This window comes from Phlebotomus papatasi, chromosome 1 (assembly GCF_024763615.1).
Source record: "Phlebotomus papatasi isolate M1 chromosome 1, Ppap_2.1, whole genome shotgun sequence".
In the NCBI taxonomy this organism is placed as follows: Eukaryota; Metazoa; Arthropoda; class Insecta; order Diptera; family Psychodidae; genus Phlebotomus; species Phlebotomus papatasi.
In genome coordinates, this window is record NC_077222.1 from 66,523,529 (window position 1) to 66,550,739 (window position 27,211).

At 33.6% G+C, this 27,211-nt stretch overlaps 1 protein-coding gene and 1 non-coding gene across 2 annotated transcripts in view; one reads left to right on the forward strand and one right to left on the reverse strand.

Annotated features, from left to right (window-relative positions):
* LOC129810437 (chromatin-remodeling ATPase INO80) overlaps positions 1-22,270 on the reverse strand; it is a 144,700-nt gene extending 122,430 nt beyond the window's left edge. The window contains exons 1-4 of the mRNA XM_055860925.1: positions 21,911-22,270; positions 21,076-21,850; positions 14,894-16,537; positions 9,973-10,981 (exon numbers count right to left, since the gene is read on the reverse strand). Of these exons, the coding sequence (XP_055716900.1) occupies positions 9,973-10,981; positions 14,894-16,537; positions 21,076-21,850; positions 21,911-22,124 (3,642 nt within the window). The 5' untranslated portion in view covers positions 22,125-22,270. The remainder of the gene's footprint in view (positions 1-9,972; positions 10,982-14,893; positions 16,538-21,075; positions 21,851-21,910) is intronic.
* Positions 4,767-4,853, forward strand: Trnastop-uca (transfer RNA opal suppressor (anticodon UCA)). Its single transcript has one exon. It is a non-coding gene; the product is annotated as a tRNA-Sec (tRNA).
* Positions 22,271-27,211: the final 4,941 nt, after the last annotated feature.

Consider the following 27,211-nt stretch of genomic DNA (forward strand, 5'->3'; position numbering starts at 1 on the left):
ATGCAAAGTATTTCTCTTTTGCTAATTTCTCTTACGTCTTATTCCAAACCAACAACGAAAAACGAGAGGAAAAGCTAGCTTCTTGATCATCTAAAAACACTTCTTTATGATCTTGCTCTAAGCATCATTATCATTGAAAACTTGCTACATTGACTCTCCAATTGAAAAAGAAGTTTTTTTGCGAAATCACAACCAAAGAAGCCACTATAATCAATAAATTTAAATAAATAGTAAATTAGATAATTTTCTCACGCATACACCATAGAAAACATTCAGTGGCTCTTCTTCTGCAGAACCACTTAAATTGATTTAAGATGGATGAGTACCGCATGCGAATAAAAGAGAAAAAAAACGTCCCTCCAATAGAATATCTTTGAAAAATTTACCGGTATATTGGTTTGTTTATCATCTGAAAAAGCCTGTATCTCTCCGGATGGAAAATTTATATTGAAAATACAAACTATAAAATCTCATCGAATAAATCAAATAATTTTATGAAGACTTTTAATACAATCCCCAACCACTATTCATTCATTCAATATATACTTCTCTCCCTTTCTCTTTCTTTGAAGCTTCTTTCACTTTGCTGTGCATCTTTTTCTCCTCTGACCATTTGCCCAGTTTAAACAATTAATTATCACCGGTGTATTTCACATTCGCAGCACGTGAAAAAAAGAGAAGCACCTTATAGTGGCAAATGCAGGCTATTTATCAGATTAAGCATCTTTTAATCCAAAATTATTACGCAAAATTGATTTTACACAATAGATAAGATGACTCTTTGGAAGAGTGTTTCGGTAAATGTTTGCACTCATGTGGGCAAAACATTTCACGCTATTTCACTGAGAAAGTACCGATAAGGCATTTCTGTTGGGACAGAAAACTTCCCGAAGACATTTTAAAAGCTTCTTGGAAATGTGATTCTTGTACTGACCACGGTAAAATTAAATTGTCTAGAAAGATTTCCAAATTGAATGTCTAAGAACTTTCTTTATATTTCTCAGAAATCCCTCCTTTCATCATTTTTTGAGGGAATATTATTATATTTTGAAGTAAACTATATCTAATGTTAACAATATTGTAAGAAACCATTTAATGTTTAATTTCTAATGTTTAAGAACGGTTCTCAACGATCAGACATGGTAGATCGGATCGGTAAAGACCTGCTTTAGTTCTAGAAGCAAAGAAAAGCTTACGAACATAAGGGTGTCACTCGCAGGGGACAAAATTATCCGAACTTACGGTAATATTGTCTTATGGAGAGATCATCGAAGACCGGAAATTGTAATCTCTTTCCATTTGACTTCTAGCCGTATCACAGGCATTCGGACAAATAAAAAAATGATAAATATTCAAGAAAGATATATAAATTATAATGCGCATTACCGATTCAGAAGTTTCAATCTCATTCAAAAAAAAATACAATAGAAAATCAATTGAGAAATGGGCCCTAAATGGTTTCATTTGGCCTCCAAAATTCGATATCGAAACGTTTTTCTGACATACGTGTCTAAGGCCGGCTTCAGACCTAAGGTTTATCCCAGTTCCCGATGGTCTCAAAATTCAAAATAGCAACCAATTTCATTGGTTTTTCAAAATTTAATGGATAGCTTGCCCATGTTGTACAATCTTAAGTGATAATTTTCCCAAAAATCTTGATTCATAAGAAATTAGAGAAGTTAAGCCTATATGGCTAAACCTTAGGTCTGAAGCCCGTATAAGGACGAATTATTCACCAAGACTAGACTACCTCCAAAATATATTCGAATATTAAGAAAAATCTAGGAGCTGTTTTCGAAAAATAAACCATAAAACATGGAAAAATACTCAATATTTCTTTGAAATTACAAGGGGCTAACTCACTTTTGTGCGATTTTGAAATTTTAATACACTTAAAAAGAGAATTGAATGAATTTTCAGATGATATATGTCACTAAATTTCGTTATTAGATTTTTTTTTCAAAATTTTACTCATTTTGATTGCTTTTATACTCTTTTTGTTTGAAGTAAAGGGACACAAAAAAGACTTATCAGTCACACATTTGTGATACATGGGACTAACTCAAACAAGTTGATACCTTGTCATTCTTATTTCAGGAAAATGTGCACTTAGAATTACAGGGAGTAAACGCAGAAAAGTTTGAAAGGGAAAGGCATGAAAGTTTCGATGTTTTAATATTTATAGGAATTAAATTGAGACAATTATTTACACAAAAAATGTCTCAAAATTAGTTAGGCCCGTTAGGCCCTTGTAATTTCCAAGGAGTGATAGATATATATATTAGGTGTGATTCCTTCTAATCACAATTATTGTAATCCTCGGATTTTCTCAAAGTGCTCAGATCGAGCTGAAATTCACAGGCTATATGTTTTGAACATCCCTGATGCTGAAAATCATAAGCCGGCAATTTCGGATCCGGCCGGCCGTCCGGCCGTCAGTAGTACGCAATATTTCAGGTTTGGAAAGAGATATCTTCATATATTTTTTTAAATATATCTACTCAAGCGTATGACGATTTCTGTGCTATTAGTTTTTTGAGAAACCGGTTCTAAACCGGTTAAAAATCACGTTTTGTAGTTTATCTCGAAATCTAAGCATGTGATTTTGAAAATCTTATGTTTATGTTGTAGCCCAGAAAATTTAGACCAATTAAAAAAAAATTAAGATATTCGCCGAGCAGTTCTCGAGATATTTCACTTTAAAGATTTCAATTTTAAGAAAATTTGCTAATAGCGTCAGGCGGGAAAAAAGCTAGAGAAGCGGCGTCGGACAAGCTTTTACCATATATATATCATTCTTTCACTCTCCTTTTCTCTCTCTCTCCCTCAACATAGTGAGCCTATATTCGAAGATTTGTAAGGTGATAATTTTTGGCGAGGCGCGTATTTTTCGCGGGACGCGTATTTTTTGCGGATAATTCGCGGGGCGCATATTTTTTCGCGGATTCTCGCGGAGCGCGTATTTTTTCGAGGATTTACGCGGGGCGCCAACTTTTTCGCGGATTTTCGCGGGTCGTGTAGTTTTTCGCGGATTTTCGCGGGCTCGAATTTTTTCGCGGATTTGCGCGGGGCGCGAAATTGTTCACGGGGTGCGTATGTTATCGAGGATTTTCGCGGGGAGCATAATTTTTCGCGGATTTTCACAGAGCGCGTATTTTTTCGAGGATTTTCGTGGGTCGTGTATTTTTTCGCGGATTTTCGCGGGCGCGAAATTGTTCCCGGATTTTCGCGGGGCCCATATTTTTTCGCAGATTTTCGCGGAGCGCGTGTTTTTTCGCGGGTTTTCGCGGGGCGCGTATTTTTTGTGAGTAATGAATATCTTCTCGGATTCTCACGGGTCGCTGACAGAGGTTCTAAACGGATGTAAAATTGAGGCCTCTATCTCTCATAGTTTCGGAGATAATAGACTTTAAAGATTTTTAGACACTTTTATGCATTTTTCATACAATTTCTTTCATTTTCAAGAGAAATTTTGCACATATCAAGCCTCAATGAGACTCTAAATGGATGTAAAGTTGAGGCCTCTATCTCTCATAGTTTCCGAGATAATTGACTTTAAAGTTTTTTCGACATTTCTATGCTTTTCTCTTTCAATTTTCCTCATTTTCAAGTGAAATTTTGCACATATCAAGCCTGAAGGAGGCTCTAAATGTATTTAAAATTTGAGGAATGTATCTCTCATAGTTTCCGAAATAATCAACTTTAAAGATTTTCAGGCTCTTTCATGCATTTTTCATCCAATTTTCCTTATTAATAACGATAATATATTACATACAGTTTAAGAATTATTAAACGAAATTTGCATTATTTATGTATAAATATTGTTCGAGTTTGCCACAATCCAAATTTGCAATGAAGGAATCGCATCTCTATAAGCTGATCTAGGCTTATCACTGGTTTTTTATTGAAAAGTCATGAAAACGTATGATTAAAATTAAAATCAGCATTTAAAATGTTTTAATCTTTCGAATTTTTTTTAAACACTTAATTTTGCTAAAATCGGTCTAAATGGTATAAATAAACTTTTAAAAAATCAACTAAATAAAGTCTAATTTGGGAATTAACATATTTGTGTAACCATAACTCATCTGTCCGATTGAAGGTGAAAAAGTTTACTTAAACTTTACGGAATATTTTAAAAATATTTTTCTTCTTATTATAGATATAAATCATTTTCAAGCAATATAATTTATGCAAAGTGCAGAATTTTTAATATATTACGTGTGATTCCTTCTAAACACACATATTAATCCTTCTAAAATGAAAAATAGCTTTACTAGTGATTTGCAATATCAGTAAGTTTTCGCAAGTTCCAACAAAAATCTCTTAAATCACTGAGAAAATCCCAATCTCTCACCTTATATCCACTAAGATTAAACAGGATGACAAATCATTCGGTAAACATGGATTCAATTCACCTGAATAAAAGAGTCAAAGTCCCACTAAAAACCACATAAATGCCCCATAAAAATTTCTTATTTATTAAGAAATCGCTAAATCGCATTTTAATGGCGATAAAATAAAAGAGTTCGTTAGATCAAAGACAATTTAAAAAAAAAATAATGAAAAAATTCAATGGAAGTTTAATAGATCTTTTTAAATAAAATAACATCTCCTTTGCGCACTCTTTTTAGTGTAAATTTGTCACTTTGGTTTTGTGATGTAAAATGTGAGAGAAATTATTTACGACTATCGCACATATACTTCAGGCGAGACATTTTAACGGGTGATTAATACAACTACACATACACACACAACAAGAACTCGCCCAACTGAACTTCAGTGGTCTGGAGTGCAAGCTTCAAACTTGTAGTCGATTCACGTCGAAGCGGTTCGATTCCGCCTGTTGGGCGATTTATGATTCCAACATAATTTTTTTTCACAACAATTTTTAACCCTTATCACTTCCTCAAGAACCCCTTTGTCCAAAAAACCCCACAAAGAAGAATTTATGAAAAATTATGATGTCATTTCGATTCTGAAAAAAATGAATTTTACCCCTCACGAGACAATTTTTCACTAATTTGATTGCTATCTGTTTATTATTTCATATTAAATTTGACTTTTTATTTACAGGAACTTGTTGGATCAATAGCCGTTGGTGAAATTTTTTTTCCTGGCTTTTGGGACAATTTAAAATGTCTATTCCCTCTTCCCATGGGACTTTATAGACAACAAAAAGAAGGAAAGGAAGGATAATGAGGGAAGAAGTCGCTTTTTTTTATTGTTTGGCAATTGAGAAGAAATGACCAAATTAACTCAAATCGTCACGCATAATGACGAAGCGTTCGACTTAATTTTACCACGAATAAACACTCCAACCCTTTTGACTCAATCTCGCGCTAAGAAAGAAAGCAAAAAGACGGGAACGGCTATTGTATTTGGTTGAGAAAAAACTTAATTACCTGAAAAAATTATTAAGATATTTTTTTTGAACTTCAATCTAACAAAATAATACAACACTATCTTTTGAGGTTATGTTCATTGATGAACAATTTTCCAGGTCAAATAACTTTAAACTCTTACTGTGTTATCACACTTGCACATTAAACTTTTAATATGATTCACATTAATTGTCGCTGGTGAGAGTCCAAATGTGTAATTTGTGTGTTTGAATCATTTTATATTCTAAATTTGATCTATTTGTTGATAAAAAGGTAGACTTGGCCCGCAAAATTTGATATAAATTGATTTATAGCATTAATGCAAAAAATTAATGCGATTTTCTCTTTAATTTTTTAATGTGAAAAATATTTATGCTTTAGGTAAATTTAAACTTATTTTTGCAGACCAAGTCCACTTCTTTATCAATAAATAGAAAAACCCGAAATATTAAGTGACTCAAAGACACAAATAACATATTTGGACGCTCACAAGCGACAATTAATGTGAATCACATTAAAATTTTAATGTGCAAGTGTGATAACGCCGTTATAGAAGTTATCAATATGTTTAATTTGTTAAACCATATATAGTCATAGCGCTGCATTTGAATAAAAAACATTATTGTTCAAAATTAAATAATTTTAAAATGTAAGGTTATGTTCCTCCTAACCTTAAAAAATTAATGATTGTCTTTGGGTGAAAATTACTCTAAAATTACAAGACAAAGAAAACAGTTTATTGTACTAATTTTTTAGCAAATTTTAGAATATTTTCAAACTCTCCAAATTTAACCACATTTTTCAAATTCGAACACCTGAAAACTAACCTAATCGCTTCAATTACCTTTACTTCAAAAAAATAAATCATTTAAAACTATACTATTTACCGAATAGAATTTTATGATTATAATGTCGCAATCGCCCAAATTATATTTCACAACCTTGAAAACCAGGCATTGATACTTGTCTACCATTTTAGTAATTTTTACTGCTTCACTTGACCAATTGAAAATACAGTAGAGTTCCTCGAATTTGAACATTTGGAGGATATAGATATAGATGACATTTCTCACTCCTCAAATTTGAACAATATTTTCAAAACCGTAATGGAATTCACGTTAAAATCACTACCTAAATTAAGAAAAATAACTTTAGAGAATTTTATCAATTGAATTTGTTGTTAAATATGTGGAATTTGTTAAGAAAGTCAATAAAATACGACAATATAGAGGAAACACCGGAGAAAAACACAGTTCTAATTCAGATTCCATGCAAAATTTCTTTTACATAACCTCATTTTTACATTTCGAATGTACTGTCGCTCAAATTTGAGGAGTTCAAATTTGATGAATTCGACTGTAAAAATAAATTGAAGTTATGTTTTCACGATTATTATCACTTTTGAATCGTAAGTAATTGAGGCAGATTCTACCTCAACTCTCCGTTGAGTATCTGAATAATTAGGGATGAAAATTACAGATAAAAACCATCATGTGAAAGATTTTTTTAAATTGCTTGAGTATTTGACAGCTGTCATCAGGATATCAGAAAGCAGTCTATCAGAGAGCTAGCAACACTAAATGATGATTTATGTAACCATAAAAATTACTGAAAATATTCAGAAATTCCTGTTTTCGTAATGAATGCAAATCTATTTAGTTTTTTAATTCGTCAATCTTAATGGTGTCTACACACTAGAAGCAATTTTCGTCAAAAATTGCCTAATTTAAAAAAAAAATCTGACGTTTCTGCCTTAGGGGAAATTTTCTTTAAAACGGCATTTTTTAAAGAAATTTCTCCTAGTGTGTAGAGGCCATAAGTGAGAGCATTTGAAAAAAGAATAGTTTGAGGTTATGTCTTAAATTACGCAATAAAAAAATGAATCACTAAATTGCAATGTTTACAAAAACAGTTATTTCACAGAAAATAGTTCTGTTTTCATTCAAAAATAAATAAATAGTAATACATATTTTTTAAGGTTAGGTATATTCAAAAGTATATAACGTCAAGTTTTAAAAAAGTTGCACGAATTTTCGTTCCGGCAAAGTTCTTCTACGATGTAATTCATCCTCATAACAATTTTGTTCAGAATCTATTATATTATTTGCAAATAAGAACTCTTATTTCTATATAATATGTCCAAAATCGAACAATGATTTGAGGTTATGAATGTAAACTCTACATTTTCTAGTCTTTAGTAACGCAAGTCATCAAAATCACGATGTTTCTAGAAACCTGCAGTACTGCAGCAAAGAACTGCAGTAAAGAAATAATAAAAATAATTTGAAAATAATGTCTATGAAAAAAATATATATATAAACGGTTTTTATGTATGATTTGGATCTAAATTTTTTTATGTAAAAAAATAAAAATTTATATTTAGTTATCTTATATTCAGTAGGATAAAATTTGAAATACCGGAAGACTCAGATTTCCGGTCAAGTCAATTTAGTGTTCGTATAACTCTCTTTAAAATTTTTAAACTATATTACCAAACTCGAAACTTCCAAATTTGTTTGCTTTGAATTTCACGTTTTTTGGAGTTTTAAATTTTACTCTAATCAAAATTTGACACTTGATAGATGACATTTTAGGTTATATGTCAATATATTAATCATAAATTTTAACAAAACTTAACCCTTTAAGGACGATTGGGTCACCAGTGACCCAAAAATGAAATTTTTCATACGGTCATCTAAAGTTGTGTTTTGCTCTAAAAAGTAAGAAAATGTGATTTTTTCTGACCTCCGATTTTTGACCCTTTCGTCTTTAAAGGATTAAATATTTGGTGCACTATACTAAAGAGTGGAACTTGATTCTCCAACTAAAAGTAACTGGAACTCAATTTACGTAAAATCTCGTTGATTTTCGAAGATTTAAACGTAGTTTCGAATTTTTAGAATAAAATTTTCGCACAAGGTGGGGAAAATTTATGATATATCGCACTAAAAAGTTGGTTAAAAAATAACTCAGTGATTTAATCAAGGGAGAGACTTAACTCTTTCGCGTCATTAGGGTCATATATGACTCGGAGAAAAAAACATTTTTTTTTAAACTATTTACATTAATTGAAATCTATCGGTTTGTGCACGACATCATAATAGAAGGATGTAAGATTCTTGGCTAATTTTCTCAAAACTCCAGATATTCTGGAAAAGAAAATATTTGAGATCAAAAATCACGAATTTCGAACTTTGTGAAATTACTTTTCTTTTTCAAAATTTTTTATATTGATTTATTTTTTCAGCAAAAAGTTCTTTAGAAACACAAAATAGAATATCCAAAGATTGTATATATATTGCATATTTTGATATAATAAACTACTCTCAATTTTCCAGAAAAGCGTGTAGAATTTTCCAGGTCATATATGACCCCATTGTCCCCAAGGGTAACAGTGTTTTCGTCCCAAACCTATAGCGAAATGTAGTTAGGACATTGTTTATTTTTTGTGAAATGCAGGTGGGACATCTTGCTCCTGGACATTTCATCTTATATCTGATGAATTATAACATATTTTTCAATATTTTAGAGTATTCTGCAAGCGTCTCATATTATGCAATTATATTGTGTGTGAATAAATATGTGCATAAGTTTATTTTTGCCAAATACCACTCAAAATATTGCGACAGTGACATGGTTTTGGCCAAATTAATAACTTCAAGCAAAAAAACTCTTAAAAAACCCGTGATATAGATTTTGAAAATGGTGTGTACACTTCCCTTGAGGACAATAGGGTCATATATGACCCGGGGTTTTTCCGAGTTTTCACGCAATGGAATTTTTTTTCTCTCAGAACTATTATATTTGATCATAAAGCATTAGGAAAAACTCAATTTTACATGAATTCATCTGCTGAATAAAAGTGTGACGCGAAAGAGTTAAGAAAAGCCCCGTTGCAATGTTTTTTGCCTCACAAAGTGAATGCTGACACATTTTGACACTCAAGCACTTCGAAATTCGAACAAGAATTACTTCAGCCACCTTGCGGAATCATCAAGAAGTAAGAATCCTCTCGTTCAGTGATAACCTTCCCAGAGAGAGTGTCAAGAATACGGAAATTCGAAATGGCAGAAAAATCAGCGCTAAAACGGCGAGTACGTGAACTTCCATTTTAGGATTCCGCTAGATTTTCGAATAAGTTTAGCTTGGATTTGGAATTTGGAGTAGCTTTGCCTCTCTGCTTTTCAAGTAGATCTTCGAATTTTTTAAACTCTACTCATCAATGAAAAAATTCTATCCTGGATGAAATTTTCTGGATTAAATTTCCCAACACCTTTCATTTCAACCAAAAATTAATCAAGTCAAACCAAAAAGTTTGTAAAATAAAAAAAAAAAATCACGATTAGAACAAAATGGCGTCTCTTAACATTTTCCTATCTGACCAAAATCAAGACGAGTTCAAATCCCATCCATTTTTTTTAGTGATTCACCATGAAAGTGTTCCTTGAATTTCATAGGGGTTCGCCTTAACCGAGAACCCTTAGCATGAAAAAGAACCCGGAGAAAATTGACGTGTCCGTCTCAACCAATTAGGCAGCATATTGTTGCAGGAATTAAGGGAAAAAATGAGAGAAAGAATAGGACTCACCGTATCGGCTGCCGTCAAATTGATGCCCAATCCTCCAGCCCGAGTCGACAGCAGGAACACGAAGATGTCTGCGCGCGTCTGGAAATCTGCCACCATGTCGCGTCTGGCTGAGATCTTACTGGATCCATCGAGCCTCATGTATCTGTGTTTCCGATGCCACATGTACTCCTCCAGGAGATCAATCATCTTGGTCATCTGGGAGTAGATAAGGACTCGATGCCCCTGAGACTTGAGCCTGGTCAGGAGTCCATCGAGAACATAGAGTTTTCCGGCATCAGAAACCAACGTCTGCTTGTCCGGAATTGTGATGTATGACCATCCCAGATGAGGTTTAGCTACCTCCAATCCCCCTTTCATCAGCTTCCTCCCTTCCGGATTCTCACACTGTTCATGCCTGATTTCTACCCATCTCGCTGCCCGGCTGTCACAATAAAGAGCCCTTCCGGATGTCTGCACTTTGGGCGGGAGACCATAAACAAAACTGGGCATCTCCGTTGGGCAGCACTCGAGAACCATTGGAGGATAAATCTTATGAGGGAATTCTGGAAGCAGAGCCAAGCCAGTTCCCTGACTTGTCTTGGGAGTCGGGGATATTGGAGATTTTGATGATCCTGTGGGAGATTTTGCTGGCAACTTCACATGCAGCCCCGTTGGGCTCTTCAGCGGACTCACCACGGACTTTAAGCCCACTTTGTTATCCTCCACATCAATCTTCAACTCCTCAATCTTCGTCACATTCCGTCGATTCTTACTTCGGATTATCCGATGCTCCATCGTTTCGGGAATGGATACAATGGTCTGGTCAGCATGAGTATACACTGAGGAAATGACTCCAGTAAAAACCAGAGTCTTGAGGACGCTGCCAAAGGTGAAGAAAATGCTATTTAGGCAATTCTCCAGCATCGGCTCCAGGAGCAAAGCATCCTTTGGAAGGGATTTCTGACTCCACCAAAGCCTCCGATGACGAAGGAGTTTGAGCATCTCGATGCGTTTGTAGATGAAATTGAGTCTTGAAATTCAGAAAAAGATAAAGAACAGTGCTTAATGGACTTTTCAATTTTTTGCAAAGTGCAAAGTGAAAAATGAAGATTTGCAAAATACAAAAATATCTAGCAAATAAATTATGGTAAAAAAGATAAGTTGCTCATATCAATATTGCTTGAGGTCTTAAAATCGCTTTGCAAATTAAATTTTACATGTTTTTTTTGCAAAGTATATAAAATCAAAATTTGCAAAGATGGATTTGCCATCTAGAATTGACTACAAAAGATTAAAAGTTGCTTTACAGTAATTTGGAAAAAGTTTAAAAAATCATTTTTTTATTATTTTGCAAAGTGCAAAGTAAGAATTTGCAAAGTGTAATAAAATTACTCTTTGTAAAGCAAACAACAATGAATCCTTCACATAAAGCTACAGAACAGAAAAACACTTTGTTCATAGCAATGCTGGAATCTATTTGAGAATTCGAATTAGCAAAGTATTCGTTTTTGCAAAGTGAAAAGTGATAATTTGGAAAAAAATATGTGAAAAAAAGTCCTAAAAAATTTTACTGCTGGAACTCAAAGAGAGTGCAATTATATAATAGTCTTTTTTTCAACTTTTCATTGTTCTGAAGCTTAAACGGTAAGAGATATCGACTTCCAGTCTTAGATGACCCCCAATAAAAAACAATATATCTCGACGTTTTTTCCCCTCCCCCCCCCCCCCTGTATCCACACAAAACCATGTTTTTTCGGTTTTTCTCAAAATTGGCCCAAGCTTTTTCAATTATTTTTTGATATGTTTTAGATCTACCGGAAAATTCGCCGGATGACCGGAAAATTCGCCATTTTGAATTATCTGAGATCAAAGGTCAACCGCTTTGGAGGGCCCATTTTTCAACCGATTAGGTTAAATTTGGATTTTTTGGAATGGTATTGAAATTCTGAACCCGGATGTATTGGTCTTCATCCGTAATGAACCGGTTAAGTACCGATTTTGAATATTTTTTTCGGAATTTTTTTTTGCTTGACCTTAAATTTGTTCTCAACCTAGACGTCAAACGGTAAGAGATATCGACTTCCGGTCTTAGATGACCCCTAATAAAAAAACAATATCTCTAGACGTTTTTCCCCATTTTCCCCTATTCCCCTCCCCTCTCCTAAAATAATGTTTTTCAGTTTTTCTCAAAATTGGCCCAAGCTTTTTCAATGATTTTTTGATATGTTTTAGACCTAGTTCAGGCGCACATTTCGCCCAAACATACCTATGACCGGAAAACTCGCCATTTTGAATTATTGAATTTCGAACCCGGCTGCATCGGTCTTCATCGGTAATGAGTCGATTAAGTACCGATTTTTTGAATTACAAATGTTTTTGTGATTTATGAATCAATTTGATCTCTAGTAGATCAGTAATACCAAAAGATCATGCAAAAAAACTAATTCACGGTGAGCTCTATCTCGTGAGTTCGAGCATTCCGCAAAGCTGGGACGCTTTGTCATCTCTTTTTTTCTCGAAAATGGCTCTGCCGACTTCTTTTACTTTCGAATATGTTTTGGAAGTAGATCATGGACTGGAGGTATAGGAAACCTACCCCCACCCCCGGAGTCCATGCGAACATTTCGTTCAGAGACACCTATGACCGAAAAAATTTCGACATTGAATTTTCGAAAGTCAAAGTTTAACCACTTTGGAGGGCCTATTTCTCAACCGATTTGCATAAATTTGAATTTTTTGGAAAGGTCTTGAAATTTCTGATACGATTGCATCGGCGTCAATCCGTAATAAATCAGTAAAGTACCCGTAAATAACTTATTTAATTCGAACATTTTTATTTATTGGTCGTACATATTTTTTGATCTAGAGGCAGAACGGTAAGAGATACCGGCTTCTGATCTTCAGTGACCCCCATAAGTCGTATATTACGTAGGGGAACCTTTCTCCTACTTCACCACACTCCCCTATATCCCGCAAAAACCATGTTTTTTGGATTTCTCTCGAATATGGCTCCAGCGATAACTTTTATTTTCGGATACGTTTTGGAAGTAGCCCATGTGAAAATTTCGTAAACTCTTATGACCTAATAAATTTTCGACATCGGCATTTCGATTTGCTTAAATTAGGAAAATAAACGGAAAGTAAAACGGAAGTAACCTTTTATGAACAAAAAACTGCGTGAAAAGATAATTCACGGTGAGTTCTATCTCGTGAGTTCGATCATTCCCCAAAGCTTCAACGCTGTGCTAATCTCTTTTTTTTGTTAATTTCAAAATTGGCTCCTAGATTTTCATTAATTTAAACTGAAATTTCTGTACAACAGTTTCTGAGATTCTGTGGTCTTTTTTGATATTTCTCTTTGAGTAGTCAAAGCAAATATTTCGAAATATCTTCTTCGAATTTTCAAAGGTCAAAGTTGAAACCACTCTGGAGAGCCTATTATTCAATAAATTTATCCAAGCATCGTTAACATGCCCCTCGTACTCCCGCTCCGCCGCTCAACTCCCACCCCTTTCCCCTCGAAAACTATGTTTTTCTCTTTGGGGATTGCTTGATTATCCAGGCGGACATTTCGTTCTCACACAAAAATCCCGTTGAATTATTCGTAATAACAGTTTTTCAAGGTCAACGATTAAAAAGGCTCTAGAGACCGTATTTCTGAACCGAATGTTATCTGTTTCGGCTCGTTGGAAAGATCTTAGAATTTCCTATAAAACTGAACCGGTGCCAATCGATTCTAAACCGGTAATGGACCAGTTCGTGACCGATAACTAATTTTTATCCGAAATTCAATCATATTACTCCTCAGATGTATTTGAGAAATGTTTTGAGTGATTTATAAATCGATTCAAATCGATTGTGAACCGGTAATGAACCGATAAGAAATTTCATTAGAAAATCAATTCTATTACTCTTAAAACTATTTTGGGGGATCTTTTGAGTGATTTATGAATCAGTTCATATCGGTTGAGAACCCTAAACGGTAAATAATGCAAAAGTACTTTTGAGGTACAGTAGACTCTATCTCAATTGGGCATTTGGGGTGAAATGTCATCGGGTTTATCTATAGATTTGGGCGTCAAAACCTTTGTAAATTCCACAAAAAGCGATCAATTAAAAAGGATCACGATAAAATAGGAAGAACTACAGCGAATTTGAGCGAATTAGCTTCATAATTAAACGTAAAAATTGTCAACAAAATTTTTCCCCCGATTGAGAAAGAGCCGATTGAGCGAGAGTCTAGTGTATAGCATCTAAGTCACTCACGAGTTCTAGAACTTCGCCAAACCTGGGACGTTTTGCCTCCCCTTTTATTGAATAATTGAATAGAGCTCAGTGAATAAAAAATTAAATCTCTATTTTCAGAGATACAGATTTTATATTTGCAAAGTGCAAAGCTAAAAATGTAAATTGTAGAATACAATAAATTATTTTTTAAATGGAAAATAATTCAAAAATTTCCAATGAAAATTTGTATTTAAACTCAAATATTTAAAACCAAATTTATAAATTCATAGGAAATAAATTCTTCAAAAAATTTGCAATAAAAATTCCCGAAATGAAAGATTACGAAATATTCTAAATTAATAACTTTAGTTAGAAGTCTGCTTACACTTATTTGCAAAGTGAGAGACTTTGCACTTTACAAAATTCTCTTCATTCATTAAAAGATAATTAATGTGTTTTTACTTTGCAATTACGACTATACACTTTGCATTTCGTTATTTTATTTTTCTCCGGTATTTGCAAAGTTTTCTAATTTATGAGATGTATAGACAAATATTTTGAAGGAAAACATTTAAAAAAAATCACACAGAAAAATATATTTAAAAAATATTCACTTTAAATTTGCAAAGTGCAAAACGCATTTTTTGTAATTCAATTTGAAAATCGCACTTTGCACTTTGCAAAATATCCTGAAAGTAAATTTATTTCCACTTACAGATAAATCAAGCCTGCCACTCCATGCTGTTCAGCTTCATCTGGACACATTCTGGTGAATCTCATGAAGGAGAATCCGCTCTGCAATCCCAGTTCCAACTTTGTGGAATAATCGACAATTTTATCACTTTTATGGCGCGGAAACAACGATCTCTGCACATTTTCCGCCTTGAACACATTGAACCAATTCTCACGCAAATGCCTCTGACTCGGGAAGCTCCTCAGCAACATGCCATCGTCAAAGACTAGCCTGGGCAGCAGGTAGTCTTGACATTTCATGGCAAAGGGAGACTTTGCATCTCGCCGCTCAAACAATTCCGGATGATTGCAGACTTTGCGGAATTGCATGACGAGATTCATTAGACTGGAAGTGAAATTCTTATCCATGGAATGTCCCTCGCCTCCTCCTACCGTGAAATGCAGAAGATCCTCAATCCTGATCTTCTTCTTCAGGGCCATGTACAGGAATTTCTGGCGAGTTGTTAGAGGACAGTAGACCATAACCTCAATTTTGTCCGAAAGCTCATTCTCAACATCCTTTTTTATCCTTCTGAGCATGAATGGCTTGAGAATCATATGAAGTCGAGAGATTTGCTTCTCATCGATTCCAGTCTTGTTCTCCGCATGGGATTCGATGTCCTTGGAGAACCACTCATTGAATTCTTCGTGGGAATCAAAGAGAGTCGGCATGATGAAATGCAGTAGAGCCCAGAGCTCAGCCATGCTATTTTGAATGGGAGTTCCGGACAGGAGAAGACGATTGCGACAATTGAAACCCAACAGAAGCTTCCAACGAACTGATGATGAACTCTTAATGGCCTGAGCCTCATCCAGGACCATATATTGCCACTTAATCCGATTGAAGTACTTATAATCCGATACCACGAGCTGATAACTCGTGATAACCACATGAAAACTAGCATCTTTGGTATGGAGATCCTTTTGCTCCCAGAACTGCCTCAGAATCTTCCGTTCATGCGGAGATCCCCAATAGGGAACAACATTGAAGTCTGGAACAAATCTCTGCATCTCCTGCTGCCAATTGTGCAGCGTCGAAGCTGGACTAATGATCAGAAATGGACCCCAAACTCCATACTGCTCAGCAATATGACAGAGAAATGCAATACTCTGAACAGTCTTTCCCAAGCCCATCTCATCCGCCAGAATCCCACTAATTCCCTGATTGTACAAATTCGCCAGCCAGGTCATCCCTTTAATCTGATACCCCTTCAGTACACCTTTGAACATCTCTGGCTGGGCCACATCCTCAATCACTTCCTGCCCCGGCTGAGGAACTCGATTGGCATGAACATCGAACTCCTGTGTCCTCGCCCGTTCCGTCTGAAAAGCATCGCTGGCATTCTTCTGCGCTCTCTGCTTCATAACTTCACTATTGTAGTCATCAATGGCCACCAGGCGTGGATTGGTCTCCTCATCTAGCTGATTGAGGATCCTCCGCTGTTCCTCTTCAGACACAAAGCCCACTTTCCGGGACATAAAATGAGCATAGAGCTCCGTTTGAGTTATCAAGAAATTCAACTTTCGCTGCTGCCTCTTTGCCTCTATCAACTCCACATCCATCTTCCGTTGCTCCTCCGCTTCCTTCTCCATCCGGCGCCGAGTTTCTCGCTCTACTCGATCATATCTGGAAGGAATTATTACATTTTGACCAATGCTTCCCGGATAAAACATGAGTGAAACGCGGATGAAACATTATAGCGAAACATAAGAAAATCTTTTAACCCTTTAACGACGAGACACTTTTTGCGGACCGAAAATCAACAATAAAAATTTAACCGATTATACAAAATCAATGAAACATCTTAAGCATGAAATTAAGCATGAAATATGATTTGGAAATTGTGGTATTTTTAGCGAAATCAACGGACTTCTTTAACCAAAAAATCACTTTCAAGATCATCCAGACTTTCTCTCTCCGACTTTTAACCGTCTTGGTGGCAGTTGTGTTGTGAATTCAACTGTTTTTTTTTCTCTCTATTGCCTCAAATAAAAAAAATGAAGCAATAAATCACCAAATATAGCTCAAAGTGACTTGGTGAAAAAATGATGTAAATGAAACCAAACTTTCAGGGGGTGACGTGAAGAATTCCACATATGGTCGGTTTGCAATGCATTTCTCTGTTTGAAATTGAAAGTGGCATATCTCAATTTAAAGTGATATCGAAAAGGTTTAGACAGACTGAAGGTATTTTCAAGTAAAAGGTCTGAAAAGTAGTCGAGCTAGATCTTGGTAAAAGATGATTAAAAGGATCTTATGTTCTAGTTTGACAAATCGTCAGTTAAATCAGCATTTGTCGTAATTTCATTTTTGTTCTTTTGAGATTTATACATATTTATAATCGGCGTAATTTTGATTATTAAATTTGAATTTGTCGTTACTTCCATTTTTGGGGAAGTTACGACAAATTTCCATACAAAATTTTCACTAATCAGCATTTGCCGTATCTTCTTTTGCTCACTTGCGTGGCATGTAATTTGCAGGAAAAATGAAATATTTCTCATTAAAACGTTCACAAACTCTTCCAAATATCCAAAGACAGTGCGAATAATGCAACAACATTAAATCATTTTAATTCAATATTTGTGAGAAAAAAAAAGTAAGAAAAATCCCTGCTCATCTGTCATTAATTCAAAAACAAGCGACACGGCACACAAAATTTATTCAATAAAAGCTTTTAGGAACAGGGATAACAGTATAATTGACTAATTTAGTCAAATAAAGGCGCTTATTATCACTGGAATAGTTCAAATTAATATAATGCATTTTAGAAAATTGTCCTAACTCCCAAGATCTCCATACATTGGAAGTTACGATAAAATCTTATTGTGTTTCATCTGACATATATTTCTATATCTTAGCTTTTAAATCATTTTATAAAGATTTTTTCGAGTTAACTTACAGTTTATTAGTGCCACTTTCATTATTTTGACACAAAAGTATCACATTCGGGGCTCATTTTTAAGAAAAAAAATGCTGAACTGGAAATGTCGTCTCCTGAAAAGTTGTTAAAAGGATGTTACGACAAATGCTGATTTAACTGACGATCTGACTTTGGAAAATACAACAGAGTCTGATTCGGTGCATTTTTTACCTCTACGAGCGATAGGAACAAAAATAGCCTAAAAATTTAAGTAATTTTTGTGACTATACCAATGAAAAATAATTTTCAGTCTAATGAAAAATATTACGTATGAGTATTGTAGTTTCTTTCTCCAAAACGGTTTTGCTTAAAAAAAAATTGGAAGTATAAAAAATATTTAAAATAAAATTTTTCAATATGAGAATTTAAAAACTGGTCATTTTTAAGCTTAAATATTTACTATATAGCAAATAACTGGAGACTTGTAAAAAATATCCTAGATTCATTCAACCTTATACTTTGCAATTACGTACAAACATAAAGAAAAAATAACTTTAGTTAGTCAGGAAAAATTATTTTCTTTATGGGACACCGGTGTTCCAATCGTCCTTAAAGGGTTAAGAACCACCCAAAATTCTCGATAAATCTTATTAATCTGTAATAAAATTTAGAAAAAGACAAAACAAATCCACGACTCCTAAAACTAAAATATATTCCAAAAGAAATTTGTAAAAAGAATTGCGAACTTCCTGCAGGTTTTTCTTCATCATAAAGCTAATAAAAAAACTGCTAGAAAACTCATTTTATACTTCAAAATGATAAAGAAATTTTATTTTGCAAGAACACCTGCAAGAAAATTCACTGTTCGAACACCGTAAGAAATTTTTAAGACCAAACTATAATCAATTTGAAATTTTCTAGCACTTTTCTGTCACTACTGGCTTTCAATGGAAAACCAAGGTAGAGTTCCTGCAGTTCCGATTGGCGGAATCAGTGATAAAAATTGCTAAAACTTCCTATTAGATTAAATCTATTTTTTTTATTATACAAAAAATTATAGTTATTAAAATCCAAGAAAAATTTCAATATCATTTTTTTAAATAAGCTACCGCTATTAAACTTAAATTTTATCAATGCACGATGACAAAAATCTAGTGATGAAATTCTTTTTTACTTCTTTTAAATCCATAGAATTATTCACTGTTTCATTCAGAAACATAATAAAAAAATTATCAAAAATATTAAAGAAAATTTATAAAATAATGATAATACTGAAATAAGTCAGCATGCACTAACTGGGTCGCCTTTTCGCTAATTCACTCTTAATTAAACTTCTTCCATGTTTAGAAAAGCCCAATCTGTTCGCTGTGATTATGTTACTGTAGTGACTATATTACGGAAATAAAAATAAAAATATTATTTTAAGTGGATTAGTCATAAACGATCCAGATAGCGAAGCGCCCGGATTAGAACACTTGACTGTATTTAGATACAACCAAGTTTTCTGGTCGTCCAAGGACCATCCAGTATGGAGTTTTCTAGCAGTTTCATAATACAAAACCTCCATAGTTTTTGTCAAAATATTTTTTTATATTAAAACCAACTGCTAGAAAATCACTGATATTTTTCCATTATTCTTGGGAATTATAAACATTCGCCAAGTTCCTTGAACTAATTTTTCTTTTCGTCATAAAATTGCAATAAATTTAAATTTTAAAAACAGTACACAAAAAAACAATTATGCATTTTCCTTTTCAATTTATTGCTGTTTTGTCCATAGAAAATTTCAATGAATAACTTTTTTTTCAAAGTTTATGTTTGGAAGTACTTAGTGGTGGAAAAACTGCTAAAACAGTCAATTTTCTTTTAATCGTCTAAGTTTTCATGGCGAAACAAGCAATATTTACTTAAGCAACTTGTTATTTTGAAAAGAAAACTGCAATAATTTGAAATTTTATAGGAAATTCACTGCTCTACAACATTGCAAAAGACTATTTTCCGCTATATCGAAAGAAATGTGATTTTCGAATCATTTTCTAAAAGTCGATTTTGTGCTGATTCTCAAAATTGCTGGGGCAAATTTTGTCAGTCTTCAGATAATTTGAGACGTTTTCCTCTCGCAAACGTTAAAAATATCAGATAGACATATTTTCATAGGAAATTTATTCCTCTACAACTTGGCGAAGATAATTTTTCTCTATCTTAACGAGAAATGTGCTTAAATTGAGCTAATCAGTATTGATATTTTCTGTAAGCCAAATATTCCAAAATATTCCAAATAAAATCCTTCCTCGAATCCCTTGAAACCTTGTAAGTTTAAGAAGGTTCATGTAGGCTATCTATAATAAAAATTTCAAGCCTCAGTCTCTTTTATTTTAGAAAATAGTGAATATTGAAATTTTCGTTTTGACAAATTTGCCCAGTCTCCCCTACATCTTATTTTCGACAAATATCTGCCAAAAATTCATAACTTTTGAATGCGCACTCTTTAAGTGCTAGAAAAAACTGCTAGAAATGTAAGTTTTTTCCTTCAAAATCAGTTATTCTATGAAATCTTCAAAGAGCAGGGTTTTATGGATCTAATTTAATTTCATTTTACAACCAAAAATTACGATAAATTTTCTTTTTCATAGTGTGTTGTGTACTATACTACTGCTAGAAAACTATATTTAATTGTGCTCTAAACTTAAATTCCTAGCAAATTCAATTCATTAATGCATTCTAATGATTTTATGAGTGCTAGAAAGACTGCTAGAATTCTCATAATTTCTTTTATAGGCTACTTAAGATTTTTGTAAATAACGAGCAGAAATATTACCCACGAGACTTTAGATTATTCAGGTTCTAGAAATTTTTTTTAGTAAAATTATAAAATTTAACCCATTCCATACCATGGTATTACACATCATACGCAAATTGAGTGATTTTAGATGATTTATTGCTGGGCAATTTTTATCCGAATTGCTATCAGGAATGGATTTTTAGTTACTCTATCTAAAAAAAAATAGAGTTTGTAATGAATTTATGTACAGAATTTAAATTCAGTGACCGTTAAGTCGTGTGTTTGACGAGGGCTCCCCGCTCCCCCAAAATAGATAAAATGTGTTTCTTTTCAAAAAAAAATCATTCATTAATCTGTAGGAAACTAATTCCAAAATACGAACATTCTATCTCAAGTATTTCTGGTACATTGACTGAATGGGTTAAAAGAAATTCATAAAATTTCAAAGAAATAATGAAACTTAAAACCTTAAAAGATGAGCTTAAGAAAATGAATAGAGAGCATAGAATAACTTTTTACCTTTTCCAGTAGCCCTGCATCTCCCTAGTGAGCCTCTTAGCCCTCCAGACGGTCTCCTTCATGTTCTTCTGAGACTGCATAGCCTTCTGCCGGAAGATCTTCATGCAGAGAGTTGCAACTCTTTTGCAATTCGTCAGCATCTCCTTGTGATTATTCACTTTGGCTCTCTGCACTTTGCCCAATTCCTTCTTGGCCATCTGCTGCCAGACCTTCCTCCTCCGAACGGCCATCATTTCGGGCGTCTTCATCAGAGCAGCCTTCTTCCTGGCCCTTCCGGACACTTTGGGCGTTGCTACACTCACTGAACTGTGGCTCTTTGAATCAAAATCATCATCGAGCTCAACCTTAATGCCTCCTATCTGATCATCCCAATCTACATCCCCAACATCCACATCTCCCTCAACGGAATCCCTTTTGAGCTTCCCGGACTTCTTCACCTGGCCCATCTTGGGCAGCTTCTGACGCTTCTTACGTTTCTTCTCTTTCGAGCGCTTCTTCCGGGAGCCCACAATTGACCTTTGATGCTCCGGGAACATGTCATGATTGGACAAAAGTCCAGCCCCGTAGTACCCAAATTGGGCATTATTTGCATTCCTGTAAAACTTTGTACGCAACTGTCGCTCTCTCAAATGACTCTTCAGCATCTCCCGCACATATTCCTCCTCCCCCATCTCAGACCCAGACTCTGTGTCACTCAAGAGAACGTCCTGAAGCCACTTTCTCTCCGGACCAACGTTCGAGAAATTGTACACGCGAATTTTGTCATTTGTACGTTCTACAAATTATTCAAATGGCTCAGTAAACTAGTCTAGAACAAAAGAAACAGTTGACTTACCCTCTTTGGAGGTGGAAACCCCGGAAATCTTTCCACTTTGGCCAGGAACTTCCCCCTCAATGTCGCTGTCGTCAGAACTGGAAAGAGGCTGCGACAGGAAATCCTGCGCATACGCCATGAAGGGCCCCATGTCCAGAGCAGCCTCCAGGCGCTGAATATGCAACGGCTTGGCCAGGACTTGGCCAGAAACACCAGAAATTGATCTCTCGGACATTGTTTACACTTTTTCACTAACACACTGACGCTCAGCCGGCTGTCAAACTTTCGCCGCCAATTTCGCAAATTTTTCACTGCATTATCGACCATCACCAGGCGTCTCCACTGCATTCAAAAAGCGCAAATTTCAAATTGTTTGAAGCGGTGAGTCCTGAGATTTTTTCATTTATTTTAATATTTAATTATTTTATAATGTCGAAATCATTTTTTTAAATACACAAATCTAACGAATCTAACTAATTAAACTAAAATTATTATTTTTTATCTAAAAATTATATTCCTTTTCTTATTAAATTAAATTATATTTTCTTTCTAAAATTTTTATTATTCTCAATTGTTTTTCAAATAAAAAATTATCACTATCAGACTTTTCCCTTTTTAAATTATAATAACTCTTGAGTTCTACAAAAATACTAAAAACAATGAATATCAATAAATACATATTCCGTAATACAAATATTATTAAAATACACTAAATTTATTTTCAAAATATATTTATTCACTGAGAGAAATCCGAAAAAGTTAAAATAACATTCCGGAAATGTTAATTTTACCCTGCATTATTGATCCGAAATCGGTGTAAATATTACCCATTTTAGGTGTATTGGGAGTGAAAGTTACCCTTTTTCGTGTTTATTTTACACTTAAAAAGGTGTAAAATTAACATTAAAAAATGTTGATATATTTTTACACCTAAAAATGTTAAAGTTACGAAGAAAAAAAGTTAATCGCACCCTCTTTTTTTCTCAGTGTTTTTCTTTAAATTGTGCAGTATCTGGTTAAATTTCTATGTTACTCTCTATTTTTTAGACCCATTAAATACGAAAAAAAATAAATTATTAGTCCGCTTAGACCAGATTAGGCTCACAGCTCTTTTGAAGAGGCGTAGCCATGATTTTAAAAAGAGAAGCCATGAACTTAAAATGATAGGGGGAAGTGGGGCATCTTTGAATGTGGGGCAGGTTTGAAATTTGGGACTTTTCCTATCTTTAAACGAAATTTAGAATTGAGCCATTTTAATGTAATTTAGCTTCTCAATCTGTTTGTGCATATCGTGATAGGGCCCAATTTTATTTAAAAATAGGAGAAAAATTCCAATTTCAAAGCTGCCACACATTCAAAGGTGCCCCACTTCCCCCTATCAGTTGATGTTTAAGGACAAAATTTTTCGACGATTATAATAAAAAAAAAGCGTTTTACGAACGCGAAGAACAAGAGTTTTCTCAAAAATCGCAAAATAATCAATTTTAATCAAAACTTTAGAATATTTAGATATTTATTTTAGATATTTAATAAGAAAAATCCACATTAAGAACTATGTTCCTGTGCATTTCTCCATCAATTTTTGCGAATTTGATGGATTATACCAAGGTACAAAAACGATTTTATAAATCTAAAATTTTGTATAGGTTTTCTTGGAGGAAATTGTGTTCTAGCTTGAGAATAATGTTTCAAAAGAAATATTTTTACAAGGGAAGTCCTGCAACCCAAAATGCAATTTGTTAAAGAAAACTTCATAGGGGCAAGAGGGGCACCTTTTAAAGTGGAGCACCTTTTAAATTGGAATTTTTCACATATTTTTAAATAAAATTGAGCCTTATCGTGATATTTAGCTGCATAAACAGATTGAGAAGCTAAATTATATCACGATAAGGCTCAATTTTATCTAAAAATATGTTAAAAAAATCCCAATTTTAAGCGACACTAGTGATCATCTTCAAAGGATCAAATATTCTGTAAAGGATCAATTATGATTCCTTTTATTTTTACCAATGTTATTATTTTATTCATACCTCTATATGTCCACTTATGTAGTCAAAATATGATCCTACTTTTTCCTTCAACCAGAACCACGTTTATAGGACATTATCGCAAAATGGAATCGAATGCGTATATACTTTTGCATCTGTTTTGGAAATTTCCCCAGGTGAAGATTTAGGATCATACACCCTAATAATAACCATGAAACATTACTGCATTTCTTTTCAAGGTTAAAGGTCATAGCCCTTAAACTCCATTTAAGATTAAATAGTTTATATTTTACAGAAACATTGATTTAAGCTCCCTCAAAATCCTCCCAAAATTTACCATAAATGTATTTTTAGCATTAAGCGCACTTTTCTTGAGTTAAAATGTTTTTAAGATAAGCTAAATCTTATAGTATTTGCGACAGAGGCTTCTCGACATTCAATTTTTCCATACGTTTTTGCATAGAGGCACTGAATACTATTGGCAAGTTTTTTCCTAAAGCGAATTGACTCAACAGATATATTTCGAAATCGTGCATTAAAAGCTATCTAAAAAATACATATTTCATAATGTTCGCCGAAATAATACAAGAACTACGAGTAAATTTGTTTAAGTCGCGGTGCAATATGATTTTTGATTTATATTTAGTTTTATATTTTTTATTGAATGTCGTCTTTTCAGTTTCTTTTCCTGTCGAATTTTCTATTAATCGATCAAAATGAAAATAAAATTGTTTGCAACTTTACATACTCATACCATTTAAAATTTTCACAAGAAATAAAAGTATTTCAAATTATTTAGGAACTCTTTTCTTTTATTGTTTTATTTAAATTTTGTAAAAAAATGGTCTTCAATAATTTTATCTCCGTGTCTTTAATGCACTTCCTAAAGGAAATTGAAATTCTAAAATTACATGTGTCCACACACAAGGATTATTTCAGCAAAAAAAACTTAAAATATTCATGGAATTACTATATTTTTCTTTTAGAAGAATAGTTAAGAAAAATAAAATTTTATAAAACATAAGTGATTCATAGTCATAGAATTTTGCACAGGATGTGATGTAAGATAGATTGTACTCTTGAGGATAATTCACTTAAGCAGAAAAGATATCTATTAGTTTCTCTTTATGAAATGCTCGAAATTGTATTTTAAATTTATTAAAGTGCAAGTCTTATTTTTCTAGAACAGAAAATCCCGAAAATCCTTTCAGAGAGCGTGAGTGCGCGTTTTTTTTTATTTTTACTGATTCACTATCAATTTAAATAGATCTACATAGACTAATAAGACTAAGGTCGGTTCACAACCTATTTATTAAGACTTCAACTTTTTCAATGATCTCATGACTCAACCAACCCCTAACTTGATCGTTTGGAAAATACTATGCTTTCTGATATTTAAAAAAAAATTGCTTTTGGAATGATTCAAGTCTATTGCGAATATGGACATAATATATACCTATACAAATTGCGGTATCCTAAATGGGGAAAAGTTGCACGACACTTTTTCTAGATACTAAATGTTAAAAAATGAATCCCTTTAGGGTGAAAGGTGAAAAGTTTTAGAGATAAAAACAACAGTTTATAATACTCTCTCTAAAATTCCAGCAATAAGCGCACTTTAGAAGCCATGAATGAGAAATCACGATAACGATCTTGTTTCATAAATGGAAAACCTATTTAAAAAATCATTCTTCATTTTATCAATTAATATTTTTTCACTAAGAAATTAAATTTATTTATTTATTTTTTGACTCGACATACCTTTATTAAACAAATTACAGTAGTTAGTAATTACTATTGCGTATATCTATCATTCTTTGATTTTACTGCAGTTACTACAATATTGTATGCATACAGTATTGAGATTTTCAACAGTCGATCTCTTTAAAATTGGTGCATGATTAAGCATTTTTTGTTGATAAAAGTTTAGAGAGCAATTTAAGTTGTTTCACTAATGAAAGAAGATTTGAGGAAAAGAGTTTCCAAGTTGCATAAAAATACAGGATTTTCTCGTCATTAAACACGATTTTATAACTATTTTTATCTTTCTTGAGAAACAAAAAAAAAGTCTGACTTTTTTATTTTACTATCCTCGAACTCAAAGCGGTTAGTATATAAAATCCCCGATTTTTCATCTTTCTTTTATACCCTTTCTTTCAAGTACTCGTAACGAAAAGAAATATAAACTTCTGGTCTTTAATGATCCCCCATTAATAATTATTTTGGATGATCTCTTTAAAAGAATATGGTAAAGTACCCGTAATTTGATTTGTATTTTTCTAATAATGGTTTTTTATTTGTCAGAAGTCAAAAGTTTTGTTATTAGAATATGGGCCAAACAAGCCAAATGATGAGAAATATCGAATCCCGGTCTTCAGTGACTCGCACCTACGTCGATATAATGTCGGACAATCTTTTTTCAGTGTTCCTCTGCTCAATCTTTCTATTCCAAAATCATGTTTTTTTTAAGTTTCCAGAAAAACAGCTCCAAAGCTTTCTTAATTTTCGGATACGTGCTGGGAAATCATCCAAGCGAACATTTTGTTCATAGGGGGAAGTTGGGCACATTTGAAAGTGAGGCATCTTTGTAATTGGTGTTTTTCATCTATTTTTAAACATAGGAGAAAAATCCCAATTTCAAAGGTGCCCCACTTTCAAAGATGCTTCACTCCCCCCCCCCCCCTCAAGGACCTCAATTTATTTATTCTACCAATTTTTAAATTTCAAATGTTTAAGTCTAGGGGATATGGAAACTTCGTATTTTACATTTTGCATTTTACATGTTCGTATTGCACATTTCGTATTGCGGAAACTTCGTTATCTAGTACAGTTCGTATTTCACATTTCGTCTTTCATAAATTTTGTACAGAAATTGAACAGGTGCTACTGATAACTTTCCAAAGCACAGAAAATTTCCCTTAGCCTCAACAGGTGCTACTGATAACTTTCAAAAACACAGAAAATATCCCTTTGCCCCAAACAGTCAATATACTGATAATTAGAGCTTGAAGTTCGACTTTAAACTCAGACCCGAGGCGCATAGCGCTCCTAACCCCATAAAACTGCAATTCTATTATTTTATTGGTTAATATGCTTTTGTAAAATGTATAACAGACGAAATGTTCAATTAGGTGAGATTCTTAACAATCTCACCTACTATAATCCTAACAAAATTTCATGTCGTCCGATCGACCTCAAACTTGGCCAAAATGTGTTTCAGCACTTCCTGATCACGAATATATATGTGGCTATTTTACGTTCCCGGCCGGCCGGCCGGCTGGCCGGCCGGCCGGCCGGCCGGCCGCTCTTTGGAGCTTAATAGCTCCTAAACTAA